Source organism: Cornus florida, unplaced genomic scaffold (assembly GCF_030987335.1).
Source record: "Cornus florida cultivar Cherokee Brave unplaced genomic scaffold, ASM3098733v1 CherokeeBrave_3.0.0_Hap2_Chr02, whole genome shotgun sequence".
Lineage (NCBI taxonomy): Eukaryota > Viridiplantae > Streptophyta > Magnoliopsida > Cornales > Cornaceae > Cornus > Cornus florida.
The window spans coordinates 21,378,225-21,405,814 of NW_026775572.1; the positions used below are offsets into that span (position 1 = coordinate 21,378,225).

The 27,590-nt window shown below is 33.6% G+C and overlaps 1 protein-coding gene across 4 annotated transcripts; it reads right to left on the bottom strand.

The window, feature by feature from the left end:
* Positions 1–1,636: 1,636 nt before the first annotated feature.
* On the bottom strand, positions 1,637–17,608 carry LOC132294190 (fatty acid amide hydrolase). 4 transcript variants are annotated; one of them, XM_059791961.1, is made up of 21 exons: positions 17,360–17,608; positions 16,993–17,071; positions 16,778–16,887; positions 16,546–16,606; positions 15,713–15,903; positions 15,501–15,630; positions 15,280–15,357; positions 15,052–15,199; positions 13,737–13,849; positions 13,565–13,640; positions 10,674–10,745; positions 8,087–8,138; positions 7,437–7,517; positions 7,268–7,351; positions 7,006–7,109; positions 6,693–6,785; positions 5,885–5,953; positions 5,040–5,104; positions 3,261–3,322; positions 2,398–2,493; positions 1,637–1,969 (listed from the first exon to the last, which is right to left on the bottom strand). In XM_059791961.1, the coding sequence occupies exons 2-21, from the start codon at positions 17,069–17,071 to the stop codon at positions 1,898–1,900; spliced, it is 1,836 nt and encodes a 611-aa protein (XP_059647944.1). In that variant the 5' UTR covers positions 17,360–17,608; the 3' UTR covers positions 1,637–1,897. The 4 variants fall into 4 exon arrangements, with proteins under 4 accessions (XP_059647944.1, XP_059647942.1, XP_059647943.1 ...); XM_059791959.1 differs by having other exon boundaries at positions 16,993–17,090; XM_059791960.1 differs by having other exon boundaries at positions 16,993–17,103.
* Between the last annotated feature and the right edge of the window lie 9,982 nt (positions 17,609–27,590).

A 27,590-nucleotide genomic window follows, 5' to 3' on the forward strand; every position in this document is an offset into this window, starting at 1 on the left:
AGACGTGGAACAAGCTTTTAGAGTCGTGCAGATCAAGTAGGCAATAACGCAAGGACCAATGCGTTTTTGGGATAAAGGAGACTTGTACCTTATAATGAAAACATGCATCATCCTTCACAACATGATCATTGAAGATGAGTGTCATGCCAATGTTAGAAAATGGACTCTGCCACCAAAGGAGACAATCTCAATTCCCACTTTAATTCAAAATCCATCAGTTTTAGCGGCACATATCTACTCTCGCCAAGTCTAAATTCGCAACAAAGGGACAAATATGCGGTTGAAGAAAGATTTAATTGAAAATTTGTGGAACCGCTTTGGTGAAGAAAGTGTTTAATTTATATTACATTATTTTATTTTTAAATTGTTATAAAGGTTATGTAATGGAATATTAATTGTGTAATGTTTTATTTTGAAATAAATAATTAAATTGTTTGTTGATTAAATTATTTAGCCAATATGTATGAAATCTTATAAACAATGCAATATTTAATATCATTTGATTTATTAATTTATAGAGGTGAAAACAAAGACACATTTTTTTTAATTAAAAAAAAATCATATTTTAAATTAAATTTCAATTTGTTAGGGAAAACCAATAAAAAAAATTGTTTGGTTAGCCAATATAGCCGGTTAAGGCACTGTTTGGTTCAGCCAAATAATACCTAAAACGGCTATAATGTTGATAGGAACATTGATAATTTTGTAAAGGAAAAAAAAATAACTTTTTTTCAATTCTTTAAAACTTTTTTTTGCCCAAAAAAGCCTTTAAAGCACTATTTGTGTAGCCTAAACAGTACCTTAACGGCTCTTTGGTTCAATTATTTTGAGGAAAAAAAAAAAAAAAAAAAAAACGAAGAAGAAGAAGATATGAAAAGACCAAAATAACCAAAAATTTTAATTTTTAGCTTTTATTTCAGCCACACATGGCCTTACAAACAGTGTTCTGGGATAAAATAGTAACTTGGGCCAGAATTAAAAAAAGAAAAAAAAAACATATGTGGCCCCACAGAAGTGAGCCTTCAATAGCGAACATGGTCGCCCTTTTTGGCAACCTGTTTGGAGATCCAAAAATTGTGACCCACATTTCAACAGCTGATCTCCATTTTTGGCCCAAAATCGCTATAAGATGAACTAATGGAGCTACTCTTACAGTTATCAGAGTGAGCTATAACTTCTTCAATTCGGGATCTAATTGTATTCCCGGCAACGTTTTGTGGTTATGCCTCTGGCTTAGATTATTATTATTATTATTATTATTCACTGCATGAGAGTATCTTTGAGACCTTTATATATAATGATAACAATTTGGTGCCAAAACGATTTATTTATGACATGTCACCCATCAAACCCTTTTTTTTTTTTTTTTTTTTTTTTACCTTGTCAATCATTTAACTAAATTTTAATCAAAATGAATTTAGCATTTTTCAATATGATATTTAAAATGAATTTAGCATTTTTCAAAGGTTTAAAATGATTTAAGCAGAAAAGGAGGTCTCATACGATGCACAAACATCACAAATTGAAATATCATTTATCACACTTACACCTCTCTTTTGGCCTTGTCTCTATTGATAGTTGCTTTTCGTGATTTTGCTACTTTCAAGTACTTTGAATTTTAACAAGAACTAGGTAATTGACACCAAATAATTGGGATAATACTTCATTGAGTTGGATTGTATTATTTAAGAAACTATTGCCAATTTCACTTTTACCCTAAATTTGAAAGTATGACAAGAACCATTGTTTCAAGCCATAGCAATAACTAACCGTGTTGCTCAAACGTAAATAGATTTAAGACAGACATAATGTGAGCAATGTCGAACACTTTCAAAGATTTTGTGGAGGGATTCTTCAGTGAATAAACCATGAACAGCGATGAGTGAACCCCAACTGCTTACACCTTCAAAGTATCATAAAATGACGCTGGCCTCTTTTTAGGGCTTGCACAGAGTTCCTGAAAGGCAAACTGTTAAACATCAGCCCCCCTCCTTTACAGATCATTAGGGTGCAAATGGATTGAACTGAACCGAGCTCAAGAAAACTCAAGCTTGACTTGTTCATGCAGACATGACAAGTTCAAATTACTGAAAACTAGAGTCAATTTAGTTGTGTTTACGAGTTGCTTGGCTCGTGAGCTCATGACACATCATTTTAAAAATTCTTTTATCATGTACAAAACCTTTTCAGGATGTATTCACAAACCTAAAGAGCCAAGTATACCATTGCTCAAGCCTGGTTCGTTTTATAAGCGAACTCATTGTTGAGGTTTGAGCCTGGCTCTGAACATGAGCCAAGCTCGAGTGGTTCTTGAGTTGCTTGGTTCACCTTTAGTTTGAAGCCCTATACACTATGCCCCCTTATTTGCCTCTTTGTGGGTGAAACTAGAACAATTACCTCTACTGCAGCAGCCAAACGCAAAATTGAAGCTTCAGCCCATGGTCGTCCTATCAGTTGTAAACCTATTGGAAGTCCTTGCTTATCGTAGCCAACCTGAACATTGAATATGTTGAAGCAAAAAGAACAAAAAGATAGCAGAACTGTAAAAATATGAAGGCTTCCAAAGAGTTCCAATTCATGCCTGAACCTTTACTTTGATATAATTAGACAAAGAAAACATTGGACCTAAACTGTCATAAATATTACAAAGTATGTAGAGTTGCGTAGCACAGCAACATAAAAGAGGAACGAGATAACTCTAGGCTCCAGTACGAGTTAGTAAGATTTAAACTGTAAAATAGGAGTAGGAAACATATTCAAAACTCTTAGGAAAAAAAAATTATTCTCAAAACACCATTTTTGCACTGATTATGACAAAGCCAAGTTTTTCATATGTATGGTGTGAGAAATGTAACATAGTTGTCACTAGCTGGCAACTCTTGATGCCATTCCAGCTTTCAGAGTAGGAATTTGTTAGAGCAGGTTAAAAAATGTTCAGATATACCATATTAGTATATTATGGAGAGCAACTGAGATAACAACTTTGGTTCACCAGCATATTTATCCTAAACATTTTTAAAAATAAAATAAAATAACCGAAATTCACTTTATATTTACTTCTGATGTTAGATTATATTTCTTACTCGCCAAAGAGAAGATTAAGGAAGCAAGTCTTGGAACTAATTGACGATGAGGAAAAAAAAACAAAGGGCACAAACATAGTTTGTAAAAAGGGGACCCCCTTGGGTCCGCCTTTTATACCATCAGCCAAATTTAACCTTGTTGACTGCTTTATTGAAAAGAAAATGCATAATACTCACTGGGACAGAAATGGCTGGGAGTCCGAGAAGATTTGGTGCTATAATAAACCGCATGAGATTACCTGAAATAAGGATACAAGCACAAATATTGATAAAGAAGTTAGTGCTGCGAAACAGACGAGCCTCTCCAATAACAGGAGGCAGAAAATAAATTGCATTAAAAAAGTTCCACAAATGCTTTTGAAATAAAAAGAGACCACACTTAATTCTTAAATGGATTCAATTTCAGAATTTCAACATAGTACAGCATTGAATATTATTTAAAAAAAAAAAAAAAAAAAGGGCAATTCTTGTCATAAACAATTGCAGGGTGGATATTCATGTACTGAAACTCATCACTATTGGATTTGATCCACCACATGTTGGCAATACTAATTACAAGAACCAAGAGGTTATCATGTATGCACTAGTAGTTTGTATTTATTTTTATTTTTTATTCTTGTTAACAACCATCTACTCTAAAAGCTTAAACTGTTAAAGAGGGTGTAACTGTAATAATTAAATCCTCGAACACGGGCGTGTGGCTTTCTTTTGGACCAACACATGTTTTCAATTTTAATTATCAGGATGATGGCGGGGTTTGAATTCAAGACCTTGGCTGCTCTAATAACATGTTAACAGCCATCTGTTCTAAAAGCTTAAGCTATTAGAGGTTGTAACTTTAATGTTTAAATCCTCTAACAATTCTCAAAGAATATGTGCAAGGCAATAAATCACCCGCTATCTTTTTTTTTTTTTTTTCCTGGTCTTTGGAGTGGGTCTGGAACATACTCTAATTCTGCAACCTTTTGTTTAATATTAATAACCATGTTCGAAGAAAAAAAAAAGAAAGAAGACAATAGTAGATAAGACAACTTCTCGTATTAAAGCGAACCATGATACTGAACAGGTTTAGTATGACAAGTGCTGTTTACCACATTCTCCAAGTGATCCACATATTTTAACGGATATTTTGTATTGTACACAAGGCTAAAAAGTTACACATATAAAACCTTTTTAAGGTATATTTAGTATTGTACACAAGGCTAAAAGTTCTACATATCACAAACTTTTTAAAGAAATTATACTGTATGTGAATACCAATGATAAAAGGTCATCTGCCTTGTGCATGTGACTGGCAAACTCCATCCAAATAATAGACACACACGATAATAATTACCAGTAAATGGACATTACTATAGGCAGCCACCAAGTTCAAATAGCACAAGAAAAAGACAGGCCTATCACATTACAAAGACTAGAAGCCCATGGCAATGAGTTCAACTAGAAGCACCTGTGATCGGCTTATCTAACATTTTACTCCCTCCGCATATTAGATGTCCCTTATGGGGAGTAGAACTTTTTAAGGGGACATGTAATTATTGCATTGTCCCCTCAAAAATTACAAAGCTACCCTTCCAAGTTTAAATATATATATAATCAAGTTTGAAATTTTTTAAAATTTAAGGGTCTTTTATGGAAAGATGTGAAATATGTTGTTTAAACTTAGTAAGTGGACAAGTATTTTGGGACAACCCAAAAAGGAAAGATGGACAACTATTATGGGACTGAGGGAGCATTAAACAACCCAAGTATGACAGTTGCATGTTTAGCTAATAGCCAATATGGAGTAGAACAGAATGAGAATTAGTGGCCTTATTATCAGAACAAGTCCCTATTAAGCAGAAAGATATTCCATTTTCTACAGTTCATGTGTCACGATCGTGACCAGTGATCTTCTCACGAGATTTAAAGGGATTACTTTCTCAAAGAGCAAGTGAAGAATGGCAACCAACTCACCTGTAACCTGCATATTTGTCTCCCCAAATTTAAGAGCACTAGGAGGTATTACAGGCGCCGTCATGCTGACAAAAGGGAAAGAACATTATTTATAGAGAGATTATCATTACGTTTGGATGGAGAAAATAAAAGTAAAAAGAAAGGACCATAACAGAAAAATAACAGAAGAAAAAAGGAAAGGAGAAAGAAAAGAAAAGGAAGGCAAGAGAAAGGAAGAACGTGGAATGATTTTTAAAACTCTGTTATCTTGTTTGTAAGAGGAGAAAAGAACATAAAAAAGGGAAGAGAAACTTTCCTTTGGTTGGTTGAGAGAAGTGGAAGGATTTTAAAAATTCGTTTTGCTCATACCAAACACACCATTAATAAAGTTCTGAAATTAATAAAAATAATTCTTACTGATGAAAATTACATATTTATATATAAGAGGAAAAAAAAAAAAAAGGTAGCGTAGTGCACAAGGCTTATGCCATTGCCAGGTTGGGGCAGGGTCAGATGTACATAGGCCGAACATTCACATCAGAAGAGGCTGTTTCTAGTTCTGAACCCGTGACCTCTAGTCACAATGGAACAAGCTTTCCATTGCACCAAGGCCCACCCTCATATTATATAGCAATTAAAATGAAAAGGATTTGAAAAAAAGAAAAAAGAAAATAGAGACGTAATATACGCAGTCCCGAAACAGGAGACACGTACACACACAAATTGGGATATCCATAAATAATAGAAAAAAAAATCTCAAAAGACACAGGCAGATATTAACATAAGCAGCGTTTAGAATGGATTGTAAACACATCTACTTTACTTCCATGTCACTGTTTATAAACCAATAGTTGGGCTTATCATACCCGGTTGTTGGGGTCACTATGACATCAACCTTCCTGAAAATCTCCATGTGGTAGTACATTATCCTTCGCCTGCGACAGTAGATATGAAATTGAAATATTCACTCCATGCAAATTTTATAATATGTCAAAAATATCTTGTATGTTTTAATTACAAAAATAAAATTTTAAAAAAATGACACAGTCGCCAAGGATCTTGAACAGAAGATGACAATACTAAGCAGAGTATTCTAGCAAAGCTGTATGCAATATTAAGTGCATGAATGAGTTGGATGTAGCATGATACAGGAAACAAGGCTGTTTGGCACACTGATAAAATGAACTCTACATTATGGACAAGCTTCAGAAGTTTTATGTTGTCATCATTATCATCTGAGCCTCACCCTAACTATTAGAGGTTAGCTACAGAGATCGTGTTATCCTAATTCTATCCAAAATAATATATTCCATCAGCTTATTAGTTCTCCGATCCAGCATTCTTCCTAAATATTTAGGAAGAAAAAGGTGGGAAAGAGTTAACACGTACAACAGAAAGCGTTGCACAACTTGAAGATTTAAAACTGGAAAGTGCTGATACCCAACTTCAGACAGCTCAACCATTGTCCACACAGCCAACCAAAAGAATCCATTAACATATTGAGTGATCAACAAACTTGTATGTTTATAAGTACTCTCAACTATAGAGTACATAGCTTCATTTGAATTCTTAATGCTTTGTATCTAAATATAAACTGTCTTTTCTCTATACATATACAATCTGTCTGAAGCAAAAACAAAACACGACTTCATTACTGACAAGATTTTGCCTCACCTAAGACACTGGGCAGCAACATAATCTGAAGCCGTGAATGACCGAAATAGTGCCAGATTGGTGCGAGTGTCGTATGTAAGTTCTACATTTTTCCTGCACAACCAAAAAGAAAAAATAACCAGTCATTTCATCCAGATTAAGTTATGATCCTTGAAGAACAATAAAAACCCACAGGGTTGTAACTTATTAAATAGAGCATACTCAACCGAAGTAGATGACATTAACTTGTTATATAGAACATATTCAATTATAGCAGATCATAAAACATATCAAGCATGCACACCACCCTGAAATGGTAAAAAGAAAAATATACCCATCCTCACAATCAGGAGTCATTGAGCATAGTGATTCAGAACCAATTGAAACTATATGAGCCGTCCGCATCTCACGCAGTTCTGGTATTACAATCTCTATCATCTTGAACCATAAAAAGTGAAAACAGTTAATTTAGAACCCATTATTTATGTGTATGTGCTATATCCTGAAAAATGCCATAATTTCTTCTAAACTATAAACAAAAAGAAGTCAGCTGGTACAAACAATAATTAAGCACACAATAAGGGGGATGGACTTACTTTGCACCCATGCCTTTCTGATAGCATATTAAGAACATCCTCACATTTATTGGAGATATCAGTTGAGAATACATCATTAAACCACTGCACGAAAATGTCATATACTCGTAAAATAATATCCAAGAATAATGACATTAATCATTCTGCAATGAAAGGAGAGCATGATCACCTCTGTATACTTTCCTAATCGCAATGATCCCAAAGCATTTGAACTCTCCTGTGCAGCTAAATTTGGCAGACAAGGGGAAGACTAAAAGGAAAATGTGGTCAGTGATAAATAATAAAATATATAACAAGCTGAATACAGCCAAACAGTTTAGCTGATAAAATTCCAAATTTCAGCATTCCTGATTTAGTAACTCAAACACATCCAGTATAAGTATAATAATAAAATAATAATAAACTAGCATCATGCTAAGTAGGTGCTCCGAACAAACCATTAGAGGTAAAACAATCATGCATAGCAGAATCTGGATGAATAAAAACAAGGACTAATAGCTCTATGACTGTTAAATGAACAATTGTTTCAAGATAAAGAGTATAACATTACTCAAGAGGGTATATGTCACCATATTTGTTAAGGTAAAATGCTAATGATGATTAAAGATACTTATTGAAAAAAAAATTTTAAAAAAAAATGATGATTACAGATTTATAACAGTAGTGCCACTGACATTAACAAAGTTCCCCACCAGCCTTTTTCCTAATATTTTTACTTTTGAACTCATCTCTTTCATGGGAAAGAAAGGAAAGTACCAAATTTATATGTTTTTTTTTTCAACCACTTTTCAATACATATATTATTGTTGAAGTAAGTACCGGTTTCAAACAGATTTTTTCAGCAGGAGAGGAGCCCAAGATTGCTGCATACCTGAGGAAATGATCAATAAATAAGAAAAAAATCGAGGAGAACTCAACATTCTATTAGTTTATGTTCATTAATTTTAGGATAAAGTGGTTCATCATTATCAAGGCCACATCTCAAACTTCAAAAGTGGAAGAATATCATACACTTGGCACTAGAAAGGAATTAAAATCTTTAGTGCTATCTCCTTCTACCCCTAAAGGGGATGTTGCAGGGTCCAAGTCCCAATTTGGACATGAGGTTGTGTATTACTTATTAAAAAAAGAAAAATATAATGAACTATATTGTTTGTTACATCACTATTAAGAGTCAAGCATGTGCATAGACTATAAGTTGTATGGGTAGTTCAGTAATTTGTGACTAACAGTGTTTTGTATTGTTGGAGAATAATTATAGGAGTGATTTAAACCCTTAAATCACTCATTGACATAATGTTAATGTTGTTATGCTTGGGCAACAAGTTGTTGCCATATTTATATTTGACTTTCTGTGTAATTCCTTTATTACAAGTCTTCCCCGATTCACCTATAAATAGAGGTGGTTATTGTAACTAAAATCAACATGTATTTTAGAGAATCAGCCCATGTAAGATTGACTCAATCTGTTCTCCCCATCTCTTTCTCACACACGCACACACACCCCTCTTTGGTCTCCCGTCTTTCTCCTTCTCTTCTTTCTTTTCTTTTTTTACTTCTTTTCTCTCCCTTTTTATTTCTCCCATCTGTCCGAACTCCAAACCACTTCAGCAACGAGTAAGATCAGAAGGTCAAACAATGGCTTCCAATTCAGTTGTATAGACTGTTTGTACAGTGTATAGATACTGTTGACCACATAATTTGGCTCGAGAACCGCTGCTATATCACCGATTAAAATAGTCACAATTTGATATTACTTGATATGTAGAAACCTCAGTAGTGTTTGCTCCCTGGTGAGCAGGGACTGACATACTCCTTTTAATTGTAGTCTTAGGATCAAATCAGACAGAAATTATTTAATCAGCCTTTCTTTTCACTGTTTTTGGAAACTTACCGATTTTTTCTATTATCATCAAATACCATTAAAGTGAAACTACAAAAGTAGACACTTTCTTAAAGGAAACAAAAATCTAAGAATCAATAATGTGAATACACTTCACACAAATTTATTTTTCAAATGAATATAATAATCAATTTGAGTCCTCAAAAGGATAATATATTGATTAATGTAGTCTTAGATGGTAATTACTGAATTTTTTTTTTTTTTGAAAGGTTGTAATTACTCAAGTTAACCTTGCATAAAAATATATATATATATATAGATTCACCATTATTATTACTTCGCTAATAAATTGAGAATTTGTTTCTTTCCTCTTACATTAACATTTGAGGTTTTTAATAAATTAGTGGATCGATCCTACGATTAAAGGATTAATATTCTTTTTATCTTATTCTGATTGTGTTATTTTTTTGCTCCAGCCCCAACAATGCAGCTTTTTAGAGTTTTTTTAAATAAAATAAATAAATCTATGGGTCTCAAGTTCACTTATTCAAGACTTATGTAATACATCTGGCTTTGGGGTAATAGAAAAAATCGGTAAGTTTTACAAATCAATGAAAAGAAAGGCTGATTGACTTGATCCTAAGGCTACAATTAAAAGTGAGTATACTGCTCCTTGCTCACCAGGGAGCAGTGAACTCTACTGGTAGAAACCTTAACTTTGGACTCATTGGTATGACCTCTAAAAAGTTGACATGTACGCCTGATACCCTTGGAAACAAGATAAACACGCCGTCGCCCTTAGTTTACATAATATAGTGATGTTTATCATATGTACAATATTTTGCCTATACGGGGTGCTTAGAGGGGAAAAATGGAGATATACCAAACATTTTGCATTATTTTACACAAACTGACTGCTCTTTGAATCAGATCACCGACCTCACACTTATAAATTTGAGCATTATATTACAACATTTATAAAAGATTCTAAAGCTAATTTTCTCATAAACTATTTAAATAAATTAATTAAATATGACACTGACACAATGGGCATGCCATGCAATGTAAATGAAATATAAATTTTAATGCAGTTTATATGTAAAATAACAACCCAAGTAAAACAAATAGGAAATAGGCTATTAAAATTAGCATCCAAGTACTACAATAAACCCTTCTCCTGCATCTCTTTTCCTCTACTTTTTTTATCCACTATTTCTCAGAAAAGTCAAAGATACCTTCTTCTTTATTTTTTGGATTTTAATCCTTCAGCCCCAGTATTTTCATAAAATTATAAGCTGCCAAATCCAAGAATTCAGTTTTCTGTATTTTTGAAGTGAATTTTGTTTTTCAACCATGTTTTATTTTGGTATACTGGGAAACAAAAATGTTTCAGCCATTTACATGGAAAAGAAAAATAAATTTTGATCCTCAAAACTGTAAAAGTTGGCCCATTACTACATCTCAGAGATTCAGATTACTATCATCAAACAGAATGAAATTAGTTATTAGTTGTGGGACCAAGCTTTACAAAGGATGACAATTCAGACTGCATAAATCACTTACACAAGCATGACATCCTCAACTGTTGATGCGATTGGTCCAATAATTTCCACAGTTCCTGATTCACATAATGACCTGCAAGAACATGAAGTCCAAACATTAGAAGTGACATAATCCAGCATGATAAAGCCCCTTTACAAAGAAATCGCAAGCTTAAATGAAACAAAATAACAATCCTCATTCTTTTAGTTATAGCTACATACAGAAATTAATCAGAAACTGATTTTTTTTTTTTTTTTTGGTTAAATCAGAAACTGATTTGTTTCATAGAAAAGGATAAAAAATGAAATGAGCTTGATGAAGAATGAATAAAGCTAAAGGTAGTCTTACTGGTACATCCAAATAAAAGAGAGTACACTATTCTTTATACAATAGAAAATCACTGGTAGTATTAGATTACTGATTGTGACATTTTGTTGTCGTTGTTGTTACATGCAACCATATCCCGATCGGGACCTGAACTGTGCAGCTCTCGTTTTGGGAATGGAAGGATATATAACTCAAGCTTACAACCGGTATAGCTTGATCATAAACCTTTTATTATTTTATACCTGAGTAACTATGGTAGAAGTATATCCTCGCCATTAATGAAATTCTTAACTTCGATATGATGCATATCCTTGGCTTCTATAGTTGCATCGACGAATTGCAATACTAACAAGAATGATTGTCAAGCTACAATTACTGTATTACATGAATATTACCCTAACAGTATAAATGATGCTTCTGTATTAATTCACACAAGCATGGAAAAAATGACATACTGATCATATGATTCATATACAGTTATATAAATTTGATGAACTATTCTTATAAAAGCCAAATACTCATATTACCAAAAGATATGCCAATCAAATTGATGAAAATATATGGTGCAGTATTTTAAGGTGTGACGACCAACTAGCTCTTAAAAATTGTCCAACAAAGTATCAACTTTCTGAACTATGGGCGTATAACTCCTCCGGTCTTTCAAAAAGGCAGCTTTGATTTATGGCTCGGTCCAAACATAAGGATCTATTTCTACAGTCCAGATATATTTCCAAATACCTAGGTCAGCCAGTGGTATATAAGACCATCTAAGCTAATAATTAGCCAACTTAAATGTTATAATCTAGGTCACTTACCATCCCTAGTTTGATAATAAGAGTTTGAAGGATCATTTTGATGCATATCTCAACTTTATCTCAGTATGCAAACCCACCGTTAATGATGTACCAACAAAGCCTAACAATCTAATTTTACAATTTTCTCACCATACATGCCAGCCTTTGTTATGTAGCCCTAGCGGATTTCAGTTTGATAAGTAGCATAGTTTGCAACCATGTTTTTTGTGATTTCACCGACCAGCAAACAAGCAACTTAGATTGTCTGTGCTGAAGTCAAGTTTTTGAACCTAGTTTTATAACAATTGGATACTTCTTGGTGTGTAGCCTAGATTTGTATCCCATCTTAACCTTATCCTACGACACACAAGCGATACACCTCGGACAATCTATAATACTATGACAAGTCCACACTTGGATTGTTTTGGCAATTTCTAAGAAAAATTTAAAACATAATCATATTTTGAAAGTGTCACAAATTTATATTGATAAAGATTAAATAATTAATTAATTATAGGTAGATTAAATAAAACATTTACTTAGAAAGAAATATTAATGAGAATGTATATTCTTGATTTCTTTTTTTTCTTTTACAAAATATCTTCTTCTTTTTTCCTTCTCTCTACCAGTGTCGAAACCTTGACCTCTAGCTTGGGAGTTACCCAAAGCAACCAAGACAAAGGTAGACCGGTCTTTGGCAAAATATCTCTTTATTAGTATTTTATAAACTAACAGTCAGTTGATGGCCTCAACAATAGCAGGAGCATGGATATTGTTAACTACCCATCTACTCTAAAAGCTTAAGCTGTTAGAGAGGGTGTAACTTAAATATATAAATCCTTCAACACGCCCCCTCACGTGTCGTCTTCTTTTGGTCCAACACGTGTTTTTCAATTTTTTTAATTAGGGTGACGGTGAGGTTTGAACTCGAGACCTTTGGCTCTGATACCATTTTAACTACCATCTACTCCAAAAGCTTAAACAGTTACAGAGGGTGTAACTTAAATATATAAATCCTTCTTCAATTTTAGATGTTGTAATAGTTGTGTAGTTACTAGAGACAATTACACTGGAGAACATTGCAACTGCACATCACATATTTTATTTTTACAGCAAGGGCGCTGTAGACAGGTATGAATTACCTTATGCAATTTTTGCACAAAGTTGTTGCATTTTCACAAAGTGACGAACCATTGGAAACCTTTGAAGTTCAAATGACTATTCTCTCCAATTCTTGTTAAATCAATAGAGTGGAATGGAATGTCAATTCCATAACGATATCTTTACAATACCCTAATACTCAATTGTCAATCTCACGACAAGGAAATTTGATACTTGAATTGTCGTTTAAACTAACATTACTTCTTGTGAAACTACTTTCTATGTATTTAATATTTTTTTACTATTTTCTACATTTCCTAATTTATTTTTCAGAATTAAAATGCATCTTACAATGGCCTACTCAACAACATATGACATGCTTCCAGAGGTACAAACTTAACTGTCAATGTAGAAATAAGAAGTATGCCCTTACCACATAATGAACGATGATAAGCTATAGATACAAACAACATATGCATAAACTGAAAGCCTAAAAGCGTACAAAGACACACACACATGTAGACATATAAACAAGATAAGCATTCCTTAATAAACACAGACGAATAGATGGAGGCAAGAATGTAACTAGGCATTTCGGTTGTTCTTACCAGTTAACCCAACATTAATGTGTAAAGGACAGAAGGATAAAGGTAATGCATGATCCTAAACAATATAAGCTCGATAGATTACCCTTTCATGTCAGTCCGTCCATATGTTGATTTCAAGCCAACTACACCGCAAAGCGAAGAAGGAATGCGAATTGAACCTGCCTTTTGCATTAACCAAGGATAAAAAATTAGGATGATATCCTGAAAAATGGGAGATAATCATTTACAAGCCTAATGTGTTATATTTATACAACCTCCACCATCTGTTCCTAGTGCAGCTGAACATAGTCCAGAAGCAACAATTGCTGCTGGGCCTGAGGAAGATCCACCTGTATACCTTTCCAGAGAATGTGGGTTTCTAGTTGTTCTGTCATTATGGGTTACCCATGTTACCTCCCATATCAAAGCAATTTATAAGAGAGAACGAAAATATGCAAGCAGCAAATAAATAAATAGATAAACCATAAACAAGTGTCTTAACAGAAAAGGAGAAACATACTGAATGATCTTTGAAATACATGCAAGGACAAGCAAGAATCCAAGACCAATGAATAACTATATCCAGACCAATAGTTAACAGTTAAAAAATAAATAAATAAACAAATAATCAGGAAGTGAATCCAATCAAGGTTAATAGAAGCATTTTTTTTGGTAATCCACAATTCAGTATGGTAAGAGCATATGATTGGCCATTTCTTCCGAACAGTTTTTGTTATATTAAGAAATAGTATTTCGTCTAAAACATATTTGATTCATAGTAAATAGAAATAAAAAATCAGCATAAGTGAATCAACCAGTAAACCAAATCAATGACACTTAGAAACAAAATATCTAATAATTCAAGAATTTAAAAAAAAAATTATAAGATATATGGGGAAGAATATTGAGTTAGCAGCATGCAGTAAATGAGAGATTGCACCAAATTAATATGTTCAGTAAGGGGATTGCCTTTGTGTGGTCCACTTAATTAATTCTAAAAACATTTGAAAGACCAAATATAATAAAGGTACATTTATGACTGATAAACATGCAAATCGTATAAATAATAATAAGAAGCGAGATACATGATAATTTAAGTAATCAGAGTAAGCTTAGTGTTATGGTAGGTAACAAAATGAGAGATTTCAATATGTTTGTATATTCACTTGTTCAGTGAGTGATGGGCCATGTAGCATCCAATTAATTACTAGTACTTACAAATGCCTAGGACCTATTGTCAAAAATGGAAGTAAAACTAAAAATGGCAAAAGTACCTAAAGGCATATTCTGTGAGTCTAATAGAAATTACAGCCAAGCAATGCAACAAGGGAACTCCCGTTTTAGCCATGTCTTTCCATGTCAGATACCCCAACATACATACTGGTATGCAATGACGAGGAAACGGTCAACTGATGGTGTACTTGCTACTGCAGACATTATTTCTCAATTCATGGAACGCTGTGGTCACTGTACCACCACCATGCTTGTTAAATTCTGACACCACGTATTTTTCATTTTTGCCCAAGGAAAGAAAATAATTCTGACACCGCGTTTATATCTTGGATATATAGTCACTGCACGAGAACTTACCCGTAGTTTGAATTATTCCCAGTTGTTCCAAGGCCCAATTCATGCATATTTGCCTTTCCAACAAAAATCACCCCACAGCTACGCAACCTTGATACACAGACTGCATCCTTTTTAACAGGGCGAACCTCATGCATCCATGTTGTTGCGCCTGGTTGTCATCAAATAGTAAAGTTTACTTACTGACTGCATAAAAAATTTAAGGGAAATCAAAAGTCAAATATAGTTTACCCTTTGATGGATGGGGATAACAATCTATATCATCCTTGATAGCCATGAAAATCCCATCCAAGATTGATAATGGATTTCCTGCGAAGCCCACACCCGTTGCAGAATTAAGTGAGAACTTAAATTTAGATCAGCGACATAAAATAAATTCAGAAAATGATGTGGGTAATCAGATAACATATAATAATGATCATATATAAATACACATGTATTATCAGCAATACCTTCCTCAAACCTTTGTGTGGAAGCTGCAGCTTGCTTTCTTAATCCCTCAGCATCAAAAGAAATCAATAGGGGCGTTGGGGGCTTCTTGTTGCTGAACTCCTCCATAACTGAGATGATGCGTTCTGCAACCTATTTACTGAAAGTGAACAAATTCTTCTTTGGAAATGTAATTTTAAAGGAATAGAAAACCTAGCAACTATTATTGACTCACCATAGATGGGGTAGCAATCCCAGACCTGTAAGCATGTGCATAATCACGTATCGTCCAGTAGCGGAATGATGAAATTGAATCACCAGTCCAACAGGTAGCAGGATCATAATGTGGAAGACAATTCAAGGCTTCTTTGACCCGGTCTTCAGGTCTTCCGTCTTCTTCCAAAACAACAACACCAGTTTCTGGTTCTAGATTCACATGTCAGATTAACTGGGTCAAGTTTGTCTATATGATCAATTTCATTAAGCATGGGTTTAAACAATACGTTTGACGCCCGATTCCATATATATATCCTACTTCCAGAATCTCTCTCTACAAGGATGTCTCCAAGGTCAATCACTTTTTATATTTAATTAGCACAACAGAGTGAATGCTTATGACAACTAATAGAGATTTCTTATTAAATTGAGGTTAGGAGTTTCAAAAATCTGCATTATTAATCTAGATTTCTGAAACTCCTGACCTAAATTTGACAAGACTAAGAGGAAGAAAGCTTCAAAAGCTATGTCAAATAGTTTAACACCATAAAACTAGACAGATAGCGTGTCTTCTCATTCCATAACCCAACAGAGGATAGAGGTAATTTATTCAATGGCAGATGAATCAGCCACTACATAAAAATTGCATTTCTTTCATAACCAAGGCTGCCAACTTTCCACCAATTCAACGAGTTAAGATGAAGCTCCAGTTTTCAAATTTACAAAGCATAAAAGAAGAAAATAATATAAAACATAAAAAATAAAAAATAAAAAATAATAATAATAAGAATTAAGAAAAAAATTAAGAAGAAAGAAAGAAAGAAACATTAGATACGAGTACAAGAAATAAACCTTGTGGTGGAAACTCGGGTTTAAACATCGGTGTCTCTGGAATTACAGTATTCTGTAACATCTGTCAATTATAAACAACTGTTGCACTTAATTTTTTGTAAATATAAAAGACAAAAGGAAGAATATATATATATATATATATATAAATCTGCATATGCATAAATACAGATTTAAAAAGCATATGTACGTATGTATATATAGAAATATAATTAGAATTTGCACATGATCGGACCTCAACCATTTGATTCTGCTTCTTTAAAGATGATAGGATCAAAGAACCAATTAGCGGAGCCTCAACTAAGCGAACAAATAGCTTCAACGCGAGCCCGGTCAAATGAGGAGCTGCAATTCACCAACACCAGTTCAAAACAAGTAATAATCGAACAAATTGCTCATAAAGAATCACATCAAACACAAAGCCACATATCAGGAATCAAATTTTCATACCTTTGATCACTTCAGGCTCATATTTCACAGCCGTCAAGTCAACTTCGCTCGCCGGCAACATCACACGCTTATTCCCCATCTTTAACAGAAATTTAAACCTTCAAAACAATTCTAAAGTAAATGTAGCTTAAAATTCAATAAATCAAATGATCGAACACCGATTTTGCAATCTCAGTTAAGTTTTCATTCCTCTGCAAATTTGATCGTTGCAATTCTCAAGTACATTCAATTAAAATATGTGTGCGTATACATGCGAGTGTTCATATACAAAATACATACATACATATATATATATATACACACACATAGAAATACATAAAACATTAACACGAACAGTTAAGTATATGATAAAATTTGCTTCACGAACCTCTGAAAGCTAAAGTTTCTCCTGAAGGTTGAGAGAGAGAGTATTGAGGAAAACGATTAGAGAGTTGAAGTGATGAGTTTTGAAACTGACGAAGTCAGCGAGTGAGACTTTCTTGTTGCTGCTTCATTTTAAAAGACGCTAAGGTGCGTACTATGCCTTCGGCCTCGACAGCGATTCAATTTTTCTACCACCGAGTACTCCGTATTAAAGAGGTGCACCTAAAGACGACGAAGAAAGGGATTGGGTTTGGTGCGGGCAACAACGAACCCTTAGGATCATCCCAAGTTCCTCAATTTATTTATTTATTTATTTTTGTAAATAATTATTAATGTTCCTCATTTTGTACTTGTGTTTATGTTCTACTTTTAAATTGATAATGCAATAATTGTAGCAATTTTAAATCAACAATGTAGTGACGAATTTAATAATATTTTAATATTATAATATATTGTATAAATATTGTATCTTCAATATAAAAATATTTTTTGAATATTACATCGTTGTAGGAGTTTTTATATGTGATGCAATTGGAGATGCCATCACAGTGATCAATTATTTTTTCTAATTAATAGTGCAGTAAAACAGTAATGAAGATTAAAATATTATGTCATTATTTTAAATATATATATTGTAAAAAATTTCAAAAATGTAAATTATGAACACTGAGTTTGTAAAATTGTGCAGATGTCTCGATAGTCCAGTAGCTCCCGTAGATTTTGGAGTGTCGAATTTCGACTCTCTACATCTACTAATCTAACCTTTAACACTTCTTATCTTGTAAAAAATAATAATAGAAAAAAATTAAAAAAATTATTTATAAAATTGTAGTGAAATAAAGAACAAGATTGAAAAGAATATAAGATGAGAGAGAGGTTATTGCATAACTTTGAAGAGGAAAATTAAGATTTAATTAAAAAGAAAAAATTGAAGCGATAAAAGAAAAAATTGAAAACGTAAAGGAGAGAGAAAAAGGAAAAATGAAAAAGAGAAACTAAAATAAAGAGGTAGAGAGATTTATAGAGGGGGAGAAATTTATGGGGACATTTTGAATTTTTTTTTTTTAAATTCGGTAAAGTGTATTGTATTTGTGTGTGTACACACTATACAGTATACATATTAAAGAGTCGCATTGAATCCAAGGGACAACACTAAAAATAAATTTTTTTAAGGAGCATTTTAATAAATAAATAAACTAAAAATTTAAGACGCTATTGGACCACATGTGCATGAGGCGTAGAAATAGAAAAAATTCTCCATACATAAAATGGATTGTACTCATTTTTAACCCATTTTTACTTTAAATCAAGGATATAATATATTCCATCTGAAAAACTTAATTTATTTTTGTTGCATTTCGGTTTGATATTGTTATACCCCTCACTCCCTTAATAGTTAAGTGTTTTGAGAATTGTGACTAAACTATTTTGAGATATTTTATTATTTGCAATTTTGTATCAAAGTAAAGCCACACAAATGTGTACGGACGAGTATTTGAGTTCGTAAATGCGCATATTGGGTTAGCTGGTAGGTCAGCGGTTTCAATCCCCGCTCTTTCTTTCACCCCATAATCCGCCTCGCTTTCAATGCGTTTGTTGATTTAGAGGAGACAGTTACAACGACTTCCAGAGGGTTGTTTGACATTGAAGGACCTCATATTTGTAATGGGCTGGGCCGAGTCCAAGTCATCACAACCCAAACCAAAGAGTATTAGAATCTATCAGCCTGTGGCTGAAAACCTTAAGCCCATACCTCTATTGGGTTTAGGGGTTGAGTTCAGCCCACATATACAAGTGTTTGCATATGAATATCTAATATTGGACAGCATAAGAAGAGTAGTTGTAGGTACAAAGTATCATCTCAAAAAGATCCTTACTATTTCCTCTCCTCGTTCTATTTATAGCTCATTCCCTTTCTTGCTCTAACTGTCTTTCTTGACATCTACTTCTTGGGCTACGTGGGCTAAAACCAATTTGGGTCTGATTCTCTAAATTAATGATGTGGGGTTAGACGGTTTCTTCTTAGGTTAGGTTTTCTCCTGGGCTGACCCGCGATTTGGGTCCTCTGCCCATTCAGCCCGTAATTGTATAAATTATTTCCACAGTTACACTTCACTTCTTATACTTCTGTTTCAGCGAGAATAAAATATGAAATATGAAATATGTAGCTTTTTCGAGGTTTAGTCATTGGTGTTTTCCCATCCTATTGTTTACTTAATTGTTATTTTTATTTTTTAAAATTTTTATTGTTTATCAAGTTTGAGACTTTAAATTAGCAATTTTACAACCTTGTACTCTTCTTTTAGCTTATTATTTAATGGATATTTTTTTAAATGCGGGTTTATTATTATTTTTAATTATATTTGATTCATAAATATTGATATATTATCACTAATTACAGTTATTCTTACTCAAATGGGTATTAAAATATGGTAGATGGTTAAGACAACAAGAAAACAAAACAAATTATAATCCAATAGTAAGAGTGAATTTGATTCACGAGGGACTTATACCTAAAGTATTTTAGTATACTCAATCACAATAAAAATAGTTCACGAAAAGACAAATGAGAAAATTCAACAAATTGCAAGACAATAAGTAATACTACTGTTTTGTGCTTTGTACATGATTAGCTCTTATCTCTCAAAATTCATAATTAATATTATAAAAATAAATAAAAAAATAATTCTGAGGGAATGTCCCCACTAGACCTAGACGTGAGAAATTATTAATTACAACAGGTCTATGACTTCTGAAGGATTTTTTCATAAATTAGAAAGTTCAACATTTCAAAAACTTTGTGTTCTTGAAACCGGGTCTTTTTTTTAACTGTTAAGACATCTTCACATCATCTTTGGCCAATTATATATGATGTGAAGATGCTTATTTGAGAAGATAAAACGTGTATATTAATGTGTGTATATACAACAAAAAGAAAATGAAGTCCGGTGATGTCTAACTTTTTAAGACCAAAGTCGAGAATTAACTTCAGTGGAGAATAAAAAAGGATATTTTAATTTTTTGCCATGATTAAAAAAAAATTAAAAAGGATAAATATGTACATTAATTTCGTGAGAAGCATTAATCGCTATCATTTTGTCCCAAATACCCCATGTGCCATTCCTAGAAAGACTAACATCTTAAGTCGATGGTGGCTAATAAAATTGAAAATTAAATACTAAAGAAAATTTAAAAACTGAAATTTAAGTGTTAAAATAGTGATGTCAAGAGTGAATTGTATTAACATCTTTTAAGTTTTGGTCAATGTCAGTTAGCGAATTGTTAATGATTTTTTTTACATTGACAATTTTGAATCTTTCAAAAATGTGCATCGACACTCCTTCATGCCTCTTCTGAAACTATACGAAATTATCTTTTAACCCTTTAACTTGTCAACAACTCCATTTAAATTTTAAATTACAAATTTTACTTCCTAACTAAATTTAATGGATCAAACGAATCTCTTAATCTCTTTTATACATATAGATATAGTTTATATATAATAATACTTATACCACCAAAACTACCACTACAACATATATATATAATATATATATATATATTTTTAAACAGCCATATAAATGTACATCACCGTAACCACACCACATCCAAACACTAGAGTATTAAAAAAAAAAAACAACAACAACCATGGCCAAGTTGTCAACCCATACTTATATGTGCCAAATGTCACCAGAACCACCACTACACCAAGACAACACCATCACCAATACACTCAAGCATTACCAGAATTACCACAACCACCACCACAATAGAAAAAATAAAATTAAAAATTTTGAAACACTCTAATAACTTAGACACCATCATAACCATGACAAGTACCATTAGAGTAGAAAAAAAAAGTCATGGCCAACCCAGACCCACCATAACACGAAAAAAAAAAAAAAAAAAAAACAACCGTGTCTGAGATAGGGAGGAGAGAGGGAGTGTCGACCGCTAGGTACTAAAATGAACCCCCCTCCTAAGAAAGGTAAAGATTAGGGTAACGAAATAGGCTTAATAATAAGGGTAGTTGTATCAAATAACATAGTTGATATTTTGTAAATTAATTAAATTAAATAATCAGGGATAAATATGACATTTGAAATCACATGGATGTCACTTTTTGTAACACTCCCGGATTTTCGGATGCGGGTTGGCCAGGCCCACGCCCAATTACCTGAGGATATCAAATCAATTGGTAATAAACGAACACAAAATATAGTTAAGAAAACAGGATTAAATAAATTGTTGAAAAGAAACTAGAATAATAAACCAAAACTGGAAACCTCAGAATAAAATTTTATAAATAAATAAATAGTCTGATACACCCAATTTCTCCAATTCTAATACAACTCGGGAATCCATCTCTAATGGACCCCTAATAATAATCCAAATTGTACTGGAAGCTACTTAAAGAACATCCAGAGTAAACCATGGAGGAAAGTCCTACGTCGTCGGAAGAGTGAGTAGTAGTCTCTATTCAGCACGATCAAGTCTAAGTCTGGAACTGACAAGTACCTGAAAAATAGAGGTGGGTTAGGCCCACGAACAAGTTCTAACCTACTACTACAACCCAAGCAGAGACTCGATACGCATATACATTCTAACCAACTCAACAATAACTAAATAGTCCGTAGATATGTATATTCACACTACAGGACTCTCACTGGACTATGGAGAGGGCCTCAACCTGAATAGAAGGCAATATGCGAAAACGCACCCATAGGTGGGCATGAGTACCTAGACCTAATAGGGTACACCTCAAACTCTCATATCCAGCTACGCATCCTACTGCATATACGCACCCTAACCAACGAGCCAAAGACTCAAGCTCATCTCGTGGTACCATAAAAATATATTTAAAATCCATACATATCCATCCACAGGAAATCCAATAAATTGTTCAGCTTATTCAGCTGCATAGACTTATACAAGAGATCACATAAGTCGTTCTGTTTATTCAACCGCACAGACTTAAATATAAGGAGAATTTTGTTTTTATAATTCACACCCTTATTCCAAAATAGGTAGGACTGAGTATTTTGAATCAGTCGGTCCCTAGTATGCCACCGTCCCATACCAATGCATACAATCCACAAAATTCATATAATTGACAGAACATGTAAAACCGTTTAGTAATTAAAATCCATAAGGTAGGAATTAGCGTTTTGAGCTAAACCATACCTAATATGTCACCGTCCCATACCGGTGCATACAATCCTCCATATCCGTGTAAATTACAATATATAAATAATAAGCAAGTAATTTACAGTCCTAAACCAAATATTCATACCATTGCAGAAAAATAATTAAAATTTCAGCAATTTAAATCCAAGATCTAAACCATGTATTTGCAAGAAACGGTGTAATAATTCAACAACCAGCATCCAGAGCATGCATAGATCAGTTTTAATAAATCAACAACTCTATCATGTATTTAAACCAGTTTTATAATCATGTTAGAATCCAAACAATTGCTAAATTAATTTAAGTAATTTAGTTCTTTCCATCCGGTAACAGCGTACTAAGTGTTATACTCGTATTCTGTTTCATCCTTCAACACGGAGCCATACCCTATGCCCTAAGTCCAATTTGTTAATTAAAAGACTCCATCGTGCATCTAAAACCTAATTTAGAATCATGTTATAGCATCTTAAATTGACAAATTTAACTAGACAATTAATTGACTTCCAGTCGTTAATCGTACGCATAGTTGTTAAATAGCGCACTATTAATTCTATTAACGCAAAAGGGGTATTTTATGAAATTAAAGACCTTGATTACATGTTAAACTAATTAATGAAAACCCCATTAAAATTCTAAAACTGTTCAAGAACCCCAAATGCCAAAATAGTAGTTAAAAACATTACAGTACGCGTCAAATTCCATCAAATTGGAAAGAGCCTGCTCTTGGCAAAGTAGAGCAGGCTCCAAAACAGCCTAGAGCCGGCTCTATACAACCTTGGAGCCGGCTCTAATTAGGTGGGAGCCGGCTCTTGGCATTCCAGAGCCGGCTCTCCTTCCCCCTGTGAGCCTTCTCTCCGTTCTGCTCTGTTTCAGCTTCTCTACTCCCTCACCGGATCATTCCTATCACTCTATTGGTTTCTAACACTAATCATAGGAGTCTAATTTACACCCAATAGCATCCCATCAGATTGTTATAACAGTAGGAATTTAATACAACATCAAAACAACAATCGACTTAACATGTCTTTATGCTCAAAACTGAAACGAGTTAAGTTCTATATAACATTTAATCCATAGCCAGCAGTAATTAAAGCTTAGGCATACTTGTTCCTACCACAATTCCATGTTTAACATGGTGTAACCATCCTTAGTAATCTGCTAGATTAGATTAAAGGCAATTAAACCTCTACATCTCAAAAAACGGTAACCAGATTTGCCTCCAACAATTTATGCATTGTTTTACTATAAACACCAGTGTTTTAATCCAGTTAACCAACCCTTAGAAACCTTAATATGGCCTTAGAACATACTGAAAACCCCAATTATACCTTCCAACAGGATCTGAAATTTCCAAAATCCAACCCTCGTAGCCCAAACGGTCGCCGAAACATCAAAAACTGGAAAAGCCTTGAAGGAGCCTGCTCTTTTAAAAGAAGAGCCTGCTCTCTTTTTCTAGGAGCCGGCTCTCCTAGTCTTGGAGCCGGCTCCAAGTCCCCTAAGAGCCTGCTCTTTGTTTCTAAAGAGCCTACTCTTAAACTTTGAGTCGTCTCTCGTCCCGTGTGTTCATCGTCTCTACGCCCGGTAAATTTCTGAGGAACTGTCTTCCAATCCTACGGTTCTTAAAACGTTTAAACTAAGTTTCCACATGTTCCAAAATCTATTGAATTCTTTGTTCAATTACCAAACTCAATTTAACACATGGATTTTGCAACAAGAATTTAATACGAGCAGTTTAAGCATTCTTGTGCATCGACTGTTGCTGCAAATTAAACTTGCAACCTAAATTAATTCTAATGTTTCCCAACATGTTATAGAACTAACATGTTATAGAACTAATTAGAATCCTTACTCATCAGATTACACGAATTAAACAGAAGTTACATAAGGAAGACAATTAAAATAACCAGTACACATAATACAACTACAATCAGTTTTAAAAACAACAGAGGTACAAGAAATCCAGTTTAATTTTAAATCCTTAACAGTTCCCTAGAGTTGTGTTAGACATACAAAGAACACGAATCAATGGGATAGAGTTAGGATTAGAACTTGCCTTACACCGACGCCGTCCTAAAGTCTTCGGCCAACCCTTTGTTTCTTCCCTCTCTGTTGCTTCCCAGACTTCTCCCAAATTACTTCTACCTTCTTCTATATCGTGAATACAACCCTCAACCCTAGGCAAAACATCACTGGTATATTTATAGACCACAAACTCTAGGTTCCATTAAACCCTAAATGATTTATCCGGCCCATAGACCAACCTATATTATACCAACGTCAGCTGCATAATTGAAGGTGATAATAACACTAAAACCCTAACATAATCCTACCATAGTGGAAATTAAAAAGAACAAATACAAATTCACAATTTAATTAATTCAAATAATTCACATAAAACAATTAAATCCATTTAATTCAAATCGCAAATAATAAATGCAAATCAATAATCAATTATTGTAATTAAACTCATCAATACCTAGCCACGTAAGCACCTTAAACATAATTAAAATAAATACTGAAAACAATAAAATAAAAAATAAAATTCCGATTATATTTTTTTTAAGTTTTAGGGGTATTACACTTCTAAAAAAATTATTAATCCGTATTTAAGTGACATTGATTGAAATTTCAGGAGTGTCAGTGCAATTTACCCTAAAATTAATTAATTTAATAAGCCCTTATTTATTCTTAATTTAGTTAAAGTATTGAAATGGATGTGATGTATTTGTTAGGATAGCCCCCACACCGATATATATATATATATATATATATATATATATATATATATATAGATCAATTAACAAGGGTCCTGGAAGTCTGTACCCTTAAGAGTGTGTTTGGATAAATAGGGGAGAAAATAAAAGAAATGATAGTATTAGTTATGAGAGAAAATAAAAGAAAAGAAAGGATAGTAATAATTTTTATTCGTATTTGGATAGATAGGGGAGAAAATAAAAGAAATGATAATTATTCTTATTTGGATAAGATAGAGGAGAGAAAAGAAATGAAATGATAGTGACGAAATTACTGTCCTGCCCTTTCATAACCACTTCATACATTATCTATTTCCAAAATCTTATTTCTTTTTGATAGTTCAATGTCATGGGTAGAAACAAAATTTAAAAATAAAAATATAGGCAAAAACAAAATTAGATAGGACTCCTTCAACCTAAGCAACCGGGACGTAGAAATTATATTGTTTGCCCGAAGCCCACGGAAAAAGTAATACATTAAACGATAAAATCACAATTATAAAATTTGGTACTGCCATCTTAAAATTATATGCTATTGACGGGATCATGTACATATTTGTGTACATATTGCATAATCTTTTTTCTGTTGGATTCAATTTCTGCCCCTAAAAAAATTCTGATGGGACTCTGTGAGATGATCACCAATAAAATCTTGTATCTTTTTGTAAATTTGTTGTTAGGTCAAACTTCAATCGGCTGAATTACAGTGGCTTCTTAACTGCTATTCTAGAGAGAGTTGGGACATAAATGGAATTACTTTTAAGTATGTTGATTTGTAAAGGGTATTTTTGGTAATCCATAATTTATAACTTACTGTCCCTCCCTATTTCTCCCTATCTTCTCAAATTGGGAGAGAAAGCCCACAAGTGATAGGGAGGATAGTAGGGAGGGATAACTATCCCTCCCTTCTCTCTTTATGGCCCTCCCTATTTCTCTTTATGGCCCTCCCTATTTCTCCACTTAACCTACCCAAACACTCTCTTACACTATCATCTCTTTTCTTTTCTCTCACTATCCCTCCAAATCAACCCTACCAAACACACCAAAGTTGAAATGACTTGCTCACTCAATAAATGAAATACTCTACAGTGAACTTTGAAAAAAGAGAGACACATGTCACTATCCCAATAGCGAGCCGTCTAAATTCAATTGTAATTAAAATTCTAACCATTGTGAATTTGTGCTCCTCTCATCACTACAATTAGGGTGCCGAATTGCAATTTAACTAACTCATTTGACCAAGTCTGTTGCCGACGTGGATTCATTTATGTCCATCTTGCACTAGAGAGGGCAATCCTAGAAATTATTGAACCAAAAGTCATATTAATTTATAGGGATAATTTTAGTTACTTCTCCAGGTTAGATTTAATTACAGATAATATTTTTAATGTTTTAATAATTACACTAACCTCTTTCAAAGTTAACTTTTTTATCACATTTTGCCCCTTTGGATAATAGTCAACGCCGGTCATTAACGATTTTTGATGATGTTAACCATTTTTAGCATGAAATGTCATATTTGCCCTTACTATAATTACAAAGACATTTCCACCCTTACTTTTGAATTAAAAATTACTTATATGCCCTCAAAACAATTCCAATTTATACATCTTTTCTCCCTAAAACCTATTACTCGGTACAAGAATGGCTCTCTTATATATATATATACTAGTCTATATATATATACATACATAGTTGCAAATCGTCGCCGCCAAAGCAGATCACTGCCGAAATTGATGGAGCCCCTCGCCGCCGAAATCTATGGAAAACCTCCGCCGACAGAGCAACTCTCTTCCTCAGCTCCGCCGTCCGCCACTGCTCCCTAACCCAAAAACCCCCCATCAATTAGAACCTATTCGAGTTCTTCATCGATCTGAACTCCGCAATCAACCCAATCGACAACATCATCTTCTGCGGAAACATAATCCCTACGACGACGATCGAGACGAACTCAACGAGTACCAGTTTTGCAAATCATCGTCATTTCACAAGTTTTACAGCTCTCAGTTGATCGGCGACTCGAATTGCTTCACCAGCAAGAACAGGTCGAGCTCGCTACGGTTTCTGAATTCGGATTCGCATCCGATCTGGAGTTTCACCAGGTGCGACTTCGCCGGTGAATATTATGGCAGTCACGTCCATGTCGGCAAAGTCGAGGCGGCAGATGTTCATGTTCGGATCGGTGAAGTTAAGCCGAAGATAGTAGCTCTGCTCTGCCCATACATCTATATAGATATATAGATATGCATAAGTTTGACCCAGTTGAACTCTCTTTCTCTCTCTCTAAAAATTTCT

What these genes read in the sequence shown, in the direction of transcription:
- LOC132294190 (XM_059791961.1), bottom strand. Translation starts at nt 17,071, where the DNA reads ATGGGGAATAAGCGTGTGATGTTGCCGGCGAGCGAAGTTGACTTGACG. An exon ending in TTATCCCCATCCATCAAAGG is followed by an intron (nt 15,200 to 15,279) that starts GTAAACTATATT and finishes GATGACAACCAG; the next exon opens with GCGCAACAACATGGATGCAT. An exon ending in CAGAAAGGCATGGGTGCAAA is followed by an intron (nt 7,110 to 7,267) that starts GTAAGTCCATCC and finishes TTATGGTTCAAG; the next exon opens with ATGATAGAGATTGTAATACC.